This window comes from Balaenoptera physalus (assembly GCF_965194825.1).
Source record: "Balaenoptera physalus genome assembly, chromosome: 8".
Taxonomy (NCBI): Eukaryota; Metazoa; Chordata; class Mammalia; order Artiodactyla; family Balaenopteridae; genus Balaenoptera; species Balaenoptera physalus.
In genome coordinates this window covers 116,612,810-116,628,951 of record NC_138887.1, presented here as the reverse complement: position 1 = coordinate 116,628,951, position 16,142 = coordinate 116,612,810, and the positions used below count along the sequence as shown (strand labels likewise).

General features: G+C 39.9%; 1 protein-coding gene across 3 annotated transcripts in view; it reads right to left on the bottom strand.

Annotated features, from left to right (window-relative positions):
- The window catches only part of CNTNAP2 (contactin associated protein 2), a 2,064,732-nt gene that overhangs the window by 435,081 nt on the left and 1,613,509 nt on the right, over positions 1 to 16,142 (bottom strand). For all 3 annotated transcript variants that reach the window (XM_082473843.1, XM_082473842.1, XM_082473844.1), the window contains one exon: positions 15,651 to 15,807. In XM_082473843.1, coding sequence (XP_082329969.1) covers positions 15,651 to 15,807 — 157 coding nt within the window. The remainder of the gene's footprint in view (positions 1 to 15,650; positions 15,808 to 16,142) is intronic.

Sequence of the window (16,142 nt, the reverse complement as noted above, 5' to 3'; positions counted from 1 at the left end):
AGGTTCCCTCTATGCCCACTTTCTGGAGAGTTTTTATCATAAACGGGTGTTGGATTTTGTCAAAAGCTTTTTCTGCATCTATTGAGATGATCATATGGTTTTTATCCTTCAGTTTGTTAATATGGTGTATCACATTGATTGATTTGCATATATTGAAGAAGTCTTGCATCTCTGGGATAAATCCCACTTGACCATGGTGTATGATCCTTTTAATGTGTTGTTGGATTCTGTTTGCTAGTATTTTGTGGAGGATCTTTGTATCTATATTCATCAGTGACACTGGTCTGTAATTTTTTTTTTGTAGTATCTTTGTCTGGTTTTGGTATCAGGGTGATGGTGTCCTCATAGAATGAGCTTGGGAGTGTTCCTTCCTCTGCAAATTTTTGGAAGAATTTGAGAAGGATGGGTGTCAGCTCTTCTCTAAAAGTTTGATAGAATTCACCTGTGAAGCCATCTGGTCCTGGACTTTTGTTTGTTGGAAGATTTTTAATCACAGTTTCAATTTCATTACTTGTGATTGGTCTGTTCATAATTTCTATTTCTTCCTGGTTCAATCTTGGAAGGTTATAGCTTTCTACGAGTTTGTCCATTTCTTCCAGGTTGTCCATTTTATTGGCATTGAGTTGCTTGTAGTAGTCTCTTAGGATGCTTTGTATTTCTGCAGTGTCTGTTGTAACTTCTCCTTTTTCATTTCTAATTTTATTGATTTGAGTCCTCTCCCTATTTTTCTTGATGAGTCTGGCTAATGGCTTATCAATTTTGTTTATCTTCTCAAAGAACCAGCTTTTAGTTTTATTGATCTTTGCTATTATTTTCTTTGTTTCTATTTCATTTATTTCTGCTCTGATCTTTATGATTTCTTTCCTTCTGCTAACCTTGGGTTTTGTTTGTTCTTCTTTCTCTAGTTCCTTTAGGTGTAAGGTTAAATTGTGTATTTGAGATTTTTCTTGTTTCCTGAGGTAGGACTCTATTGCTATAAACTTCCCTCTTAGAACTGCTTTTGCTGCATCGTATAGATTCTGGATCATTGTGTTTTCATTGTCATTTGTCTCTAGGTATTTTTTGATTTCCTCTTTGATTTCTTCAGTGACCTCTAGGTTATTTAGGAACTTATTGTTTAGCCTCCATGTGTCTGTGTTTTTTACTTTTTTTTTTCCTGTAATTTATTTCTATTCTCACAGTGTTGTGGTCAGAAGGGAAGCTTAATATGATTTCAATTTTCTTAAACTTACCAAGGCTTGATTTGTGACCCAAGATGTGATCTATCCTGGAGAATATTCAGTGTGCATTTGAGAAGAAAGTGTAATCTGCTGTTTTCTGATGGAATGTCCTATAAATATCAATTAAATCTATCTGGTCTACTGTATCATTTAAAGCTTGTGTTTCTTCATTAATTTTCTGTCTTGATGATCTGTCCATTGGTGTAATTGAGGTGTTAAAGTCCCTCACTATTATTGTGTTACTGTTGATTTCCTCCTTTATAGCTGTTAACCTTTGCCTTATATATTGAGGTGCTCCTATGTTGGGTGCATAAATGCTTATAATTGTTATATCTTCTTCTTGGATTGATCCCTTGATCATTATGTAGTGTCCTTCCTTGTCTCTTGTAACATTCTTTACTTTAAAGTCTATTTTATCTGATATGAGTATCGCTACTCCAGCTTTCTTTTGATTTCCATTTGCATGGAATATCATTTTTCCATCCCCTCACTTTCAGTCTGTATATGTCCCTAGGTTTGAATTGGGTCTCTTGTAGATGGCATATATACGGGTCTTGTTATATCCATTCAGACTGTCTGTGTCTTTTGGTTGGAGCATTTAATCCTTTCACATTTAAGGTAATTATTGATATGTATGTTCCTATTACCATTTTGTTAATTGTTTTGGGTTTGTTTTTGTAGGTCCTTTTCTTCTCTTGTGTTTCCCTCTTAGAGAAGTTCCTTTAACATTTGTTGTAAAGCTCGTTTGGTGGTGCTGAATTCTCTTAGCTTTTGCTTCTTTATAAAATTTTTGATTTTTCTGTCGAATCTGAATGAGATCCTTGCTAGGTAGAGTAATCTTGGTTGTAGGTTCTTCCCTTTCATCACTTTAAATACATGGTGCCACTCCCTTCTGGCCTGTAGAGTTTCTGCTGAGAAATTAGCTGTTAACCTTATGGGAGAGTTCCCTTGTATGTTATTTGTCGTTTCTCCCTTGTTGCTTTCAATAATTTTTCTTTGTCTTTAATTTTTGTCAATTTGATTACTATTTGTCTTGGTGTGTTTCTCCTTGGGTTTATGCTGCCTGGGACTCTCTGTGCTTCCTGGACTTCGGTGGCTATTTTCTTTCCCATGTTAGGGAAGTTTTCGACTATAATCTCTTCAAATATTTTCTCGGATTCTTTCTCTCTCTCTTCTCCTTCTGGGACCCCTATTATGTGAATGTTGGTATGTTTAATGTTGTCCCAGAGGTCTCTCAGGCTGTCTACATTTCTTTTCATTCTTTTTTCTTTATTTTGTTCTGTGGCAGTGAATTCCATCATTCTGTCTTCCAGGTCACTTACCCGTTCTTCTGCCTCAGTTATTCTGCTGTTGATTCCTTCTAGTGTATTTTTTATTTCAGTTATTGTATTGTTCATCTTTGTTTGTTTGTTCTTTAATTCTTCTAGGTGTTTGTTAAACATTTCTTGCATCTTCTCGATCTTTGCCTCCATTCTTTTTCTGAGGTCCTGGATCATCTTCACTATCATTATTCTTAATTCTTTTTCCGGAAGGTTGCCTATCTCCATTTCATTTACTTGTTTTTCTGGGGTTTTATCTTGTTCCTTCATCTGGGACATAGTCTTCTGCCTTTACATTTTGTCTTTCTTTCTGTGATTGTGGTTTTCGTTCCGTAGGCTGAAGGACTGTAGTTCTTCTTGCTTCTGCTGTCTGCCCTCTGGTGGATGAGGCTATCTATAGTTTCTCTATTTTTAAAGACTCGTGATTAGATTGGGCTCACCTTGATAATCCAGGATAATCTCCCACCTCAAGGCTTCTACCATTAATCACATTCTGCAAAGTCCCTTCTGCCACAGCCACATAGGGTAACATTTTCACAGGGTCTGGGAATGAGGATGTGAACATCTTTGAGGACCATTATCCTGCCTACCTCTCTAGCCTACGGTAAAGGTACACCGTTCTCAGTGCTGACAAAGATAGGAGGCAAAGTATTAACATCCATGCTCATTTCCTCACATTTTCCAAACATCCTCTATTTCCATCTTGATCATTTATCTCCCTGCATATAGAGTAACTTATTTTGTGTTAATGTCAGGCATTAAACTAGCCTAACACAATTAGCATGCTTCCAAAAAAATTAATGCAGTATTATACATCACATATAGTAAGGTAGTATGTATATTTAACATATATATATATGTGTGTGTACATGTGTGTTTAAGTATAGATAAACATATTAGTAGACACATATGATTAGCATTTTCAAAACTCTCTTGGCCGAATTACCTTACTATTTAGTACAAAATAACTTTCCAATTTTTGCTGTGCACAGTAAAAAATATCTACAAGGACAAAAGTATCGGTGTGTGTCTCTGTGTGTGTTTACGGCTCATAACAAAAAGATAGTTTTCAAACACTAAAGAAAACCCCTAAATCTCTAAAGCAGGGGTCCCCAACCCCCAAGGCATGTACTGGTACCAGTCTGCAGCCTGTTAGGAACCGGGCCACACAGCAGCAGGTGCGTGGCAGGCGAGCGAGCGAAGCTTCATCTGCCGCTCGCATCGCCTGCATTACCGCCTGAACCATCCCCCCACCCCTCGTCCATGGAAAAATTATCTTCCACAAAACCAGTCCCTGGTGCCAAAAAAGTTGGGGACCGCTGCTCTAAAGGGCTACAAATTTAATTCAAATTGCAAATAGTTACTGAGTAGCTGCTAAGTGGTAGGCACGAAGGGTTTACAAACACAAATGAGGCATGGTGTTTGGCATCATGAATCTTACCATTTGAGAGAGAAGACAGATATAGAGGCAAAGAATTACAGTTAAGGTACAATATAACTTTATGATAAATGTAATTTGCTTTCGGAATGTGGGGAGGCAAATTTTTAATTCATGAGCTGTTGCTAGACATTGGGGGTGTGGGCAAAGTGAGGGAGACTTTCTCAAGCTGGTCTTCACTGGAGAATGATCTTTAACCGGCAGGAGTGTAATGGGATAGTTCAGGTGCAGACAGAAGGGCCAGAAATGAGAAAGTAAACATATTTTCAGAATGTCCATGATGTAGAGTGAGGAAAAGCTGAGAAGGTAAAAGGAGGAGAGACTTCGGAAATCTAAATAGTAACTGAAGGAGTGTGGATTTAACTATGAAGCTAATGGGGAGCCCTGGAAGGTGTGTGAACAGGATATTAGCAGAGCTCTTTTGAAGAATTAACAGTTGGAACAGAAACTGTTAGTTGCCTCCTAATGCTCATTGCCTCCTAATGCCCTTCTTCTTTGGTAACAGAACCCTCATTTTTAGGGAGGCACATTCATGCCCAGTTAAAGGCTACATAACTCAGCCATCTTTGCAGCTAGGTGTGGTCATGAAGCTAAGTGTGGTCATGCAGCTAACGATATGTAAATAAAAGTATATATGGAAAGGCATTTTCAGAGAGAGAAGTTATGCTTTCTTTTTCCCCTTCTCTACCTTCCACCTGCAATGTGAATGTGATGGCTGCAGCTCTAGAAGCCTTATTGGATCCTGAGGATGTGGCCAAACCCTAAGAATGCCAGAGAAGATTGTTGGGAGGAGCATGGGCTTCTCTCACACAAAAAGGAAATTGAAATAAGCTTTCATCTTGTTTAAGCCACCCTTCAATCCTCCCTCCCTCCCTCCCTCCTTCCTTCTTTCTTTATTTAGTGCAGCTCAACCTAACCTGAAATCAGTGGTTCTCAACTCTGGTGACACACTTGAAACCACAAGAGTTTGCAGAAAATCCAGGGTAACCAGACCTGATCCCCAAAGATATTGATTTAATTATTCTGAGGCAGGGCCTGATGATCAGCACTTTTAATGGTTCCTGGGGGATTCTAATTTATGTGAAGCCATACAGTCATAATGACAGTTATGAAGTTGTAGGATGGGGGGAGAGTCAAGGTTGGAAGTTATTTTGGAAGGTTGTTGCGATACTGCTCCGAACTTAAGATTTAGAACAAAGAGAAAAGCTGTAGTAACAGAGGGTCGGGTATCTGTGAAAGACCCAGGAGAGGTGGTTGGCATGATAAGGAAAAGTGTGATGATGACTTTCGGGTGTAATGGATTTGATCTTTCAGTGGGATACAGACTAAAGAAACAAATAGGCTTCAGCATGTGTGGATTCCCCATGACCCACACTGATAACATGCCTCACAACGGCTTCGTTGGCACTTTGCTTTCAGCTTAGTGACACGCCTTTTAATTCGATCTTTTTCTCGTGACTGATTTTTGGGCAATTTTTTCCCCAGAAAATATAATAATAGATCTCCCTCTTTTTAAAGCATTTTGGAGAGAGGGATGCTGACGGAAAATGAACTTTCTTATAAATCTCTCTTGGATCTTAGCTCTGTTTTTCTCAAGATCACTAAATAAGCTATTCTGTTCAAGTCCATTTAGCATTCTTTTGTTAGTTGTGCCTATTTCGGGAACCCACCGCACGCTCTGAACATTTGACAGGTTCACACCTGATTAATCTCTCTCCCTTTCCTGTCATCAATATTATTTAGGGTCACTGGTCAAACCATATTGACACTTGGCTGACATCGTCTCCGGAGCCCAATTACCTATCTGTCATGATACAATCCACGAGGTGACAGGAGAATACTATGCTATGCCAAGCAAGTTGGCACCAAAGTGTCCCTGAGACAGAAAATAATAGATCATTTTTATGCTTTTTCTGCAAACTAAGAGAGACATTTCCCTGTCCCCATTGCCAGTAGGTCTTTTAAGTGACAGGGCTGCTTTGTATCTTGAGGTATCCAGCACCTGCTAGATGAGCCTGGCGGATGTTTCCTATTTCACATCCCGAGGTGGATTCCTAATGAAAGAGCAGAAACCCTTGCCTTGGGCTCTTAGCCCTGACCCACATATTGAAAAGTAGTTAGGCTTCTAAATGAGTTTATCTGCTAGATTTTTGAGGAATATCCTATTTAGATGCAACTTTACAGTAGAGGAAATCTGGCCAGTGAACTTCAGAAAAGTAAGTATAAGTAATAAAATACCCAGGGTGTAGAACCTTTTAAATTCATTCTGGCAATGCTCTGATACTGAAACACATGCTTTGGGGCTAAACAGCATTAAAATAAAAGTTTCCTTTTTCTTTCTTCTTCTTTCTAAAATAATTTTTTTTAACAAAGTTTAATTTAATGAAGATGGCCTTCATTACATCAAAAGGGCATCTCCATTTATGTATCTAAAAAGGAAATATATCGATAGCTACTCATTTCAGTTTTTTATTTTATATGCGCATACACATTTATTTGAATATCAACTATTGTTTTGGTCTGTTTAGCAACCAGAACAGTGTTACTCATAAGTGATATCAGTGCTCCTCATAATATCACATTCCTATAATATCCACAAAGACTACTGAGTATCGGGATGTAAGCAATTATTATCAAAAGCAGGATCCCAGAGATTAAAAGCACAAATAGCTGTTTCACAGAATTCAGATCAATGAGAAAAAACATATTTTGCAGTAAGGCTAATGGCATGGACGTTCTTGCTTTCACTGTGCTAAATAGGAGAGGGGACTCTTCCAGTTTGCCTAGACACTCGTTCGAGTATTGGGGCTGGTGGAATCAAGAGCAGGGACGCCATTTTGTTGTTGAAAATTATTCTTCTGTTTTTTAAAAAGAAAACAATTTACTATTGTTTCATTATGAAACAGGGTGCCTGTGGGGTCCCTACTTTTAATTTTAGTTTTTAAAACTACTTTAAAACATTTCAATTGAACAGGTTAAATACGATTATGGCAAAAAAATCAAAGAGTAAATTTAAGATGTAGTATGGCTAAAGACAAGTCTTCTATAAGTCCCCACATCCTTAGTCTACAATAGTTTTTATTGTATAGTTTCCAGAAATTGTCTACGTATGTATAAGGGTTATGGATCTCTATGCATTTTTAAAAAACCAGACTCATCTCATACATGGTGTTCTTCAACTTGCTTTTTGCCCTTTCATCTGGGCATCTTTCTATGCAAGTGTCTGTACATCTATCACTTTCCTTTAACAGCCTAAATACAGTGTAATTGTCTAAAACTCTGTTAATAGACATTTCTATTAGGGTTTGTTTTGTTTGGGCTGCTACAAAAAACTGGAAAATAAAATCTCAGTATTTATATTTGTTCGTATTCATACAAGAATGTAAATGCCAGATAGTGAAAAGTTCAGTCAAAGAATTGATACATGAAAGTTTTGACAGCAATTTCCAAATTTCCCTTAAAGGTGGCTTCCTTGACTTCTCTTCCTTCATGAAGAGAGATCATGAAATGAAACTGGACTGATGTTGTCATTGCACATTGTGGGTAAGACTACTGTCCCAGAGGTGGTATCACCTAGGACTGAAATGTAGATTTGGGAAAATATACCCACCATGATGGCCTGTTCCAGGCCAGTGATAGACTCAGCTCTTTGTTGTAAACTGTTTTAAGCTGAGAATTTTCTCCTGAAAGGGAATTAATGTTTGTACCATCAATCAGCCTGAGAAACAAATGTTCCTCCTCTAGGAACTGAGGTAGGGCTTGGGGTGGGGAGGAAGGACTTCCTCCCCCTGTGGGTTCTCAAGGAGGTTCCAGCCTAGATCCTCATGCTCAGGGCTGCCCCAGCAAGATCATTAGTGAGAGCAGGCTGGAGATCCAGGGGAAGGATCGCTGGGAGCCAGGCAGGGCCTCGGGGATCAGAGTGCTGCTGGTGGTCTCTGACAGCAGTCACTTCAGGCAGAAGTGGTACATTTCTCTCGGCGTCAGACTTCTCTAAGTCCCAGCCCCTCAGTAAGGTCTCACTGAAAGACACAGTGGGGTTTCCACATCTGTCTCCTATAAGAGCATTAGTGATAGTCACAGACTGAGACAGCCGTCACCAGCAGCACAAGAATCTCACGAGGTGGCACCAGGGCACTCAGGCACGACGGCCAGAGTGGAAGGCAGAGAGAAGTTGTTGGTGAACACCTATGGGCTGTACCTCGGGACAATCATGACCTAACTCAGCGTGTATTTACTGGATGTAGTCAAAACAATTACAATAAATGTTAGGGGAGCATTTACTAGTGAAATACAGATGTGCATTCTCACTTAGGAGTATCCTCTCATTTAAACTTCACATCTATCACACAAGGTAGGTATTATTACTGTTTCAATTTTTTTTCTAAGGAAATAGTCACAGAGCACTTTTGTAACTTGTTCAAGGTCGCTGAGCTAGCAAGCAACAGAACTAGGATTCAAAACAAGGTTACATTTAGAAAATAATTTGAACCAAAAAACCAAGTAAGGAATACCACAGAAGTGAGTAAAAGTAGATAATAAAATTGAAATCCTACACTCATGTTCATAGCAGCATTATTCATAATCTCTGAGATGTGGAAGCAACCCAAGTGTCTATTGACAGATGAATGGATAAAATGTGGTGTACACATACCATGAAATATTATTCAGCCTTAAAGAGGAAGGAGATTCTGACACATGCTACAACACAGAAGAACTTTGAGGACATTATGCTAAGTGAAATAAGCCAACCACAAAAAGACTGTATGATTCCATTTATATGAGGCACCAGAGCAGTCAAATTCATAGAGACAGAAAGTAGAATGGTAGTTACCAGGTACTTGGGGGAGGGAGAGATTGGGAGTTATTGTTTAACGAGTAGAGAGTTTCAGTTTTGCAAGATGAAAAGAGTTCCAGAGATGGATTGTGATGATGGTTGCACAACAAAATGAGTACTTAATACCACTGAACTACATATACTTAAAAATTGGTAAGACAGTGAATTTTTTATGTGTATTTTATAACAATTTTAAAAATTGGATAAAATGAAATCATACTGTATATAGTACATGTGTTGAAACTTTTACAGAGTAATATTTGAGCTTGAATCTGGAGTTTGCCTGTCCTGGGCTTGAATCTCAGCTCTATGACTTGTTAGCTGTGTGACCTTGGGGAAGTAACTTAACCTCTCTGGAGCTTCATTTCCTCATCTGCAAAATGAGGAAAAACAGCACCTTCATCATTGGGTCAATGTGATGTTTAAATGACATGATACATTTAAGCTCTTGAACAATATTTGGCACATAATTAACACTCAAAATGTTCACTATTATTATTATTTGAACATGATGGGTGAGAATGCACATATAAATATTTCATTTTGAGTAAAACTGAACATGTTTCACAGAAAAATGTTATTGAGAAGATTAGATGAAATTAAAACAATGAAAAAATATAGGATGATTACTTTTAAAAATATTCCAAATATTTTGCTGTTAGTAGTTGGATAGTAAGCTGAGCCAACCAAAAGTTAAGATTCTGGGTTTGAAATAGTGAAGAGGTTCTGCTGCCTGTAAACATTGTCATGGATTATTTCTGACCCAGGAAGAAAAGCTCCACAGACACGCCAATTCCATTCAGGGTCTATGGAATAGGGCACTACCGGTTAGTATGTGACTGGCCTTTCTACTATTGAGGTGGGAACTGATTACTAATTATAACACAAAGACTGTGCTAATGGATTTTCACCTCACTTATTTCCTCCCATGTATGTGCTCATCTTGGCCAGGACACAACTATCCAGAATTTCTACAAGTACATGCAAGAAGGTACTGAAGTGATGAATGGCACACCTTCACTGGTAATTCCATTTTGGAATTGCTAATTTCAGATGTGATGGTTTAGCTCATGGAGTCGGGCTGTCAGGGACCAGGAATTACCCAGTGGTGGGCACTTAGCTGAGACCAAGGCTCACTTAAGTAGGATTCTGGCACTGTAGGTGGGAATATTTACTATTGCTGTGAAGAGTAAATCAGAAATGTTAAATTACATTCAATCTCAGAAATAACTGTGCAGAATTTCTCAGGGCAAAGAAAATCAGGCAATTATTGAGGTGCTTATAGTTCTCACAGCCCACTGCCACTTTGCTGTGAGACACAATCACACTTGGAGCTACAATCTAATTTATCTCAGCTCCATTTTTGTGTATTTTACTCTAGTAAATAGGAAAAAAATGCTTAATCTAAGTTTTAGAGTTCTTTAAAAAAAGAACATATAATATGTTGTCTACTGTTTAAGCTTTAAATTTAAAACTTACATATAACTAGTGAAAACATTAAATTCATAAATCATTAAAAAGATAAAAACAAGAGTAGTCTTCCTAGATCATGATATTGTAGAAAAACACTGGACTAGAAGTTTGGAAATCTGGGTCTTAGTCTTCTCTCCACTTCTCATTTCCAATGTAAGTTTAGAAAGTAATTAAAATTTTCCTGGGCCCCAATTTATGTATCTGAACTTTAAGAAATTTTTAATGATTCCAGCAATCCCACTCCTGGGCAAATACCCAGACAAAACTATAATTTGAAAAGATACATGCACCCCTTTGTTCATAGCAGCACTATTCACAATAGCCAAGACATGGAAATAACCTAAATGTCCATAGATAGATGAATGGATAAAGAAGATGTGGTACATATATACCATGGAATATTACTCAGCCATAAAAAGAATGAAATAATACCATTTGTAGCAATATGGATGGACCTGGAGATTATCATACTAAGTGAAGTAAGTCAGAAAGAGAAAGACAAATACCATATGATATCATTCATGTGTGGAATCTAAAATACGACACAAATCTGCATGTCTAAGAAACAGACTTACAGACATAGAGAACAGACTTGTGGTTGCCAAGGGGGAGGTGGGGTAGGGGAGGGATGGATTGGGAGTTCAGGGTTAGCAGAGGCAAACTATTATATACAGGATGGATAAACAACAAGGTCCTATTGTATAGCACAGGAAACTATATTCAATATCCTGTGACAAAACAATGGAAAAGAATATGAAAAAGAATATATATATATGTATATGTATAACTGAGTTGCTTTGCTGTATGGAAGAAATTAACACAACATTGTAAATCAACTATACTTCAATAAAATAAAGAAAATAAAATTTTTAAGATTTTAGCTGCGGTTCCATTCAACATTCAAGTAATAAAAATAATATACCCTACTGCAATTTTAAACACTCATTTATGACAGCACTTTACCAGACCTTTACGTGAATTGGGAAACACTATCTATATTTTGCTGGTATGAAAGCTTAGAGACGTGAAATGCCCACTTAGGTCACGTAAAGAGGAAACGGCGTAGGAGGAAACTTTGCACCCACTCGTCTCAGCCCAGTTTAACCAAATGATTCTCTGTGACTGAGGTAAGATGATTGGAAGAAGTAACTTTCTTAGCTGGAGTCTGGAAGCATGAGATTCAGTAGAACCTCTATTTTTACTTTTCCATCACAACAAATGTGGTTTCACATATGCGAATTTCGCTTGGGTGTAGGCACTAGAGTTTCCTTTTTCTGAGTCTCTCAGCTGTCCTCTGTGGCAGGATGAAAAGAACTGGATACCAGTGACCGTGGAGCGCACACTCCGGGTAGCCTGGGCAATGCACCGGCTGGAAGTGCTCCCCAGTCCTCTCCGTCAGGGAGGCTGCACTCAAGTCAGCTTCCTCTAGGGGCCCTGGCTTCCTTCCTATTCCTGCGGGACCACCAGACAATGCAGTAAACAGCTGGCCCTATGCCCATCTGGCCTGGTGTCCTCTGAATCTGATTCCTCCACTGACAAAATTGCTCTCACTCTTGCCGTATGAAAAGAGAGAGAAGCCAGGGGTTCTTTGGAACACTGCTCAGCACAAGAGCCTGGTCCCGGCATCTCTCTCTGAGGGTTCATAGGGTTGGTGGACCTGGACCTTCTCTTCTCTTGATGGTCTCTGATTTGTAAGTTTCTCTGATAAAGCCTGCTCCGCATCACCGCCACGTGCTATTCTAGAATTCGACTTGAGCCCTGTGGCACAGCAGGTCGAGAACGCAAAGGGACCTCTTTCCACAGTCTGCTTTCATTTCTTAAGATTCATTTGGAGCCATTAAGAATTGCAATGAGAATTACATAATTAAGAATTGCAAACAGCTATGTATCCGCACTGTGTAATTCACAGAATATTTTCCTATTCCACATTCTATTTAACTCTCACAAAAATCTACCAGTCAAGATTTATTTTTATCATACAGACGACAAATCTAAGTTTCAGACTAGTTAAAAACCTGCCCCCAAAGTGGCAAATCTTGGCCTGGATGTAAAGTCTTCCGTATCCAAGTCCAGGTCTCTCTCTACTGCTCCTGGGAACTTTGGAACACACCTCCAGAAACGAACCAATCATTCTAAGATATTGAAAGCATCCACAGAACAGGTCTTTGCCAGGTGCTGGTGAATTCAAAGCCCCATAAGACGTCACCAAAAACTTCTTTTCTTGTGCCAAATAGGGAAGATCATTTTAATAGCTATTTATTGTAAACATATTTATTATACTTTTCAGTTTGCTCAAAATATAGTGCCCCTATCATGAGACATTACACAAACTTCATAGAAGTGAAGGGGTGAGGATGTCTTAGCTGCTACTCAGCTGGAAGGGAACAAGACATCAGTACTGTCCAAGTCCCCAAGCAACTGTGAGAAGTTATAACCCAATCAAGAGCTTGCTAGACGGGCGTGTCTGTGAGTGAGGCTGAACAGATCTGTCTTCCCATCTGTGATTTGAATTCAGGTGTGTTCTTGGAAGTACACTGCTCTGAAGCCTGTATGTTTTATCAGTAATCCCATTAATGGTGCCCCTCTGGGTTTAGACATGGTGTTACGCTGGAGCCTCAAATTTAATATTTTCAAAGCTGAACTCATCACCTACCCCCTCAAATTGTTATTTCTTAGCCTGATAAGGAATTTAACCATTTCTAGGTGCCCAGTGGGGAGCCTACCCAGACTCCCCTCTTTCTTCTCACATAGTCATATCTATCAAGTGCTGTAGGTACTACTTCCCAAATATCTTACATATATTCCTTTTTCCACAGTCTTGCCCTTGATGCCTTTCTTTTTATATATATATACATATATATGTATATATATATGTGTATATTTATATATATTTATTTATTTATTTATTTATGGCTGTGCCGGGTGGCACATGGGATCTTTGTTGCAGCATGTGGGATCTTTTAGTTGTGGCATGCAGACTTCTTAGTTGCAGCATGCAGACTTCTTGTGGCATGTGAACTCTTAGTTGTGGCATGCATGCGGGATCTAGTTCCCTGACCAGGGATTGAACCCAGGCCCCTGCACTGGGAGCGTGAAGTCTTACTCACTGGACCACCAGCGATGCCTTTCAAGGACTATCTTGACATTCTTTGCTGACTGTTTTCCTCCCCTCCCGCTGCCGTCTCTATCAAGGTTTCCTCCACGGGGCTCACTGCCAATAAATCCAAACTCCTACCACTCCCTGAAAAGAACGGCAGCTCTAATGTTATCCTGCCCAGGGGCTCAGCCTTACTGTGCTTTCTCCCTTCTACTCCACGTCACATTCCAGATCTACTGCACTGACAGTTCCCCAAACTGGCTGTCCTTACTCAGCTTCTCCTCCAAGTCAATCATGCAAGGAAGCGTGTGCCTGGCAAACTCTTACTTCTCTCTCAAGCATCCCTGTCTTGTAAGGACTTTCCTAACTCCTCCCAACTCTCCCTCAGTTGGCCTTTAAATTTTCTTGCACTGGTTTTGGTATATCCTGCAGTGTCTTCTTCAGAGCACTGATTGTTTTATGTCATCTATTTGTGTGTGTGGTTTTTTCCTAACTAGGTTTTGAGTACCTTGAGGTTGAAGAGCATGTTCTATTTGTCACTGTATCCCCAGCACTTGGAATGACGGCTGACAAAAATGAATTTCACTTGGATTCACACACAAGATTTCCCTTTTCCTTCTGAATATGTCGACTCTCTTCTGTGGTAGTACAAAAAGAACTGAACAGTCTGGGTTCCCTGGACAATGGAACATCTGGGACAGTGCTCTCATTTCTGGCCAGGGAGGCTGCACTCAACATCTGCTTCCCAAAGGGGGTGTGAGTCAAAGCTGAACAGAGAAATGAATCTGAGAGAGCCCACGGAACTTGCTGAAGGACCCACAACTAGTAAGAAGCGACAGGAACGTAAGTCAGGGCAGGGGTTCTTGTTATTGCCATTCTCTGTTTTATTCCCAGTACCTAGAAGACTCCCTGGCACATTAGAGCTCCATCGATATTTGTTGAGTAAATGACTGACAGAATGAAGGACTGACTGACTGACTGACTGAAAAGTTATCTTCAAAGCCCAGGTCCTTCTGATTTCATTCTCCTGACTTCTAGTTTTTGTACTGGGTATGAATGTGTGTGTGTGTGTGTGTGTGTGTGTGCGTGCGTGTAGATACACCTTTCAAACAAAATTAAAAAGTGAATATCATGATTTCCTCTTTACGATAAAACACAATTAAAGAATAATGATAACTATTTATACACACACACACACACACACACAAATTCTAGGCCACTGAAACGTTCAGCCTTGGTAATTCATTTCATTTACTAAAAGAAAAATGGCTTTTGGAAAATAAGTATCCAACCTGACAATCATATAACTTTACATTCAGAATTAGTTTTCAGTAAACTGGTAGGATGACCTTGTCTTGTAAATTGTCCCAAATAGTGTAAAACAGAGGCGACAATAGTACATTGTGGTTGGTCACGTGAGGAAATGCAGGACTTTGCTCTCTGCTGCCGCCCAGAGGTGGGAATGTAGCACAGCCGGCCTCTCCACGTGTCAGAAAACCAGAAGCAGGTGCGGGATGTGTGCGTCTGGGAAGAACCGCACTCAAGTTTATATTCTTCCTCTCCAACTTCTGGGGCCTTTTTCTTACGCAATGACAGCTGATTTATCTTTATCTATTACTGACACAGAACCAGCCATTCACCGTGAAGCAGGACAAAAGCCAGTAGAGGGATGAAAGAAACCCAAAATAGATCTTCCTTGAACTGATCTGTATCAGAGTTATGAACAGTTCAAGGCATAAAAGAAAAGTAGACCGGTAAGCACTGTTGCTGAAACCGAGAGCAAAGCACAATTTCTTCCCTTTCTTGGTCCCCCTCTGTCTTTTTCTTTTTTTTTTTTTTCTCATCCAGCTACTCAAAGCAAACACTGCAGGAGGTGGAAGCACGCACCACAGGAGGCTGTTTGCAGAGACCGCTCTCACACGCCTGCACACGGGCTCCCTGCCCGCGGCCACCCCCTCTATTGTCACAAAGCACATTTTATAATGCAAATCACTGTCTACTACATGCCTCATTATTTCCCTCTCTGAATAAAATATGAACACATCAATTATGTGTTCTTCTATTCTAAATGCCTACCCTTGTAGCACTGACCTCTTTCCGCTTTTATATTTCTCAGAACGTCCCTGACATTTGCCAACTGGGTTAGCTCTAAACCTTTCTAACCTATTATCTTATTACTTCAGCACTTTTCACACCTTCTCTTCCGTCTAATTAGTGTGACCTACAGGCGCGCTAGGAGGGCGAGCTCGCACGCCAGCCCCGCACTCACCACTGCTTGTAATCCGCGTCACAGTTGCAGTAGTATTTGGGGTCCGTGCAGTTGCGCTCGATGCCGCAGGCGCATTTCTGAATTCCGGGCCCGGAGCCGCCCCAGTAGTAGTGCTTCTCGTTGGCTTTGCCCACCCACCAGGTGTAAGGGCTTCCATCTGCAAGAAAGGGGAAAGGCACACTGAAACAGGACCAGGACCCCGTCACTATCGTGTCACACTTACTCCCCCCAAACCAGGAGCGGCATCTCTCTCTGATAGACTGAACATCATTCAACCCTCTTAGAAGTCAATGCAATTCAATAACAGGAATATTTAATAAAAAAATATCAGAGGGATTGGTAAGCTCAAGTTTTCCCACTGGGGTATGCACCTCTTCCTTTGAAAGACATGTTTACGTTCAAGCTGCAGGAATTTAGGGGCCTGTTCTGTAAATTGGCTGCCCAGATGGGGTACATCCACAATGAAGGTGTGTAGGCCATGCACTGATTCTT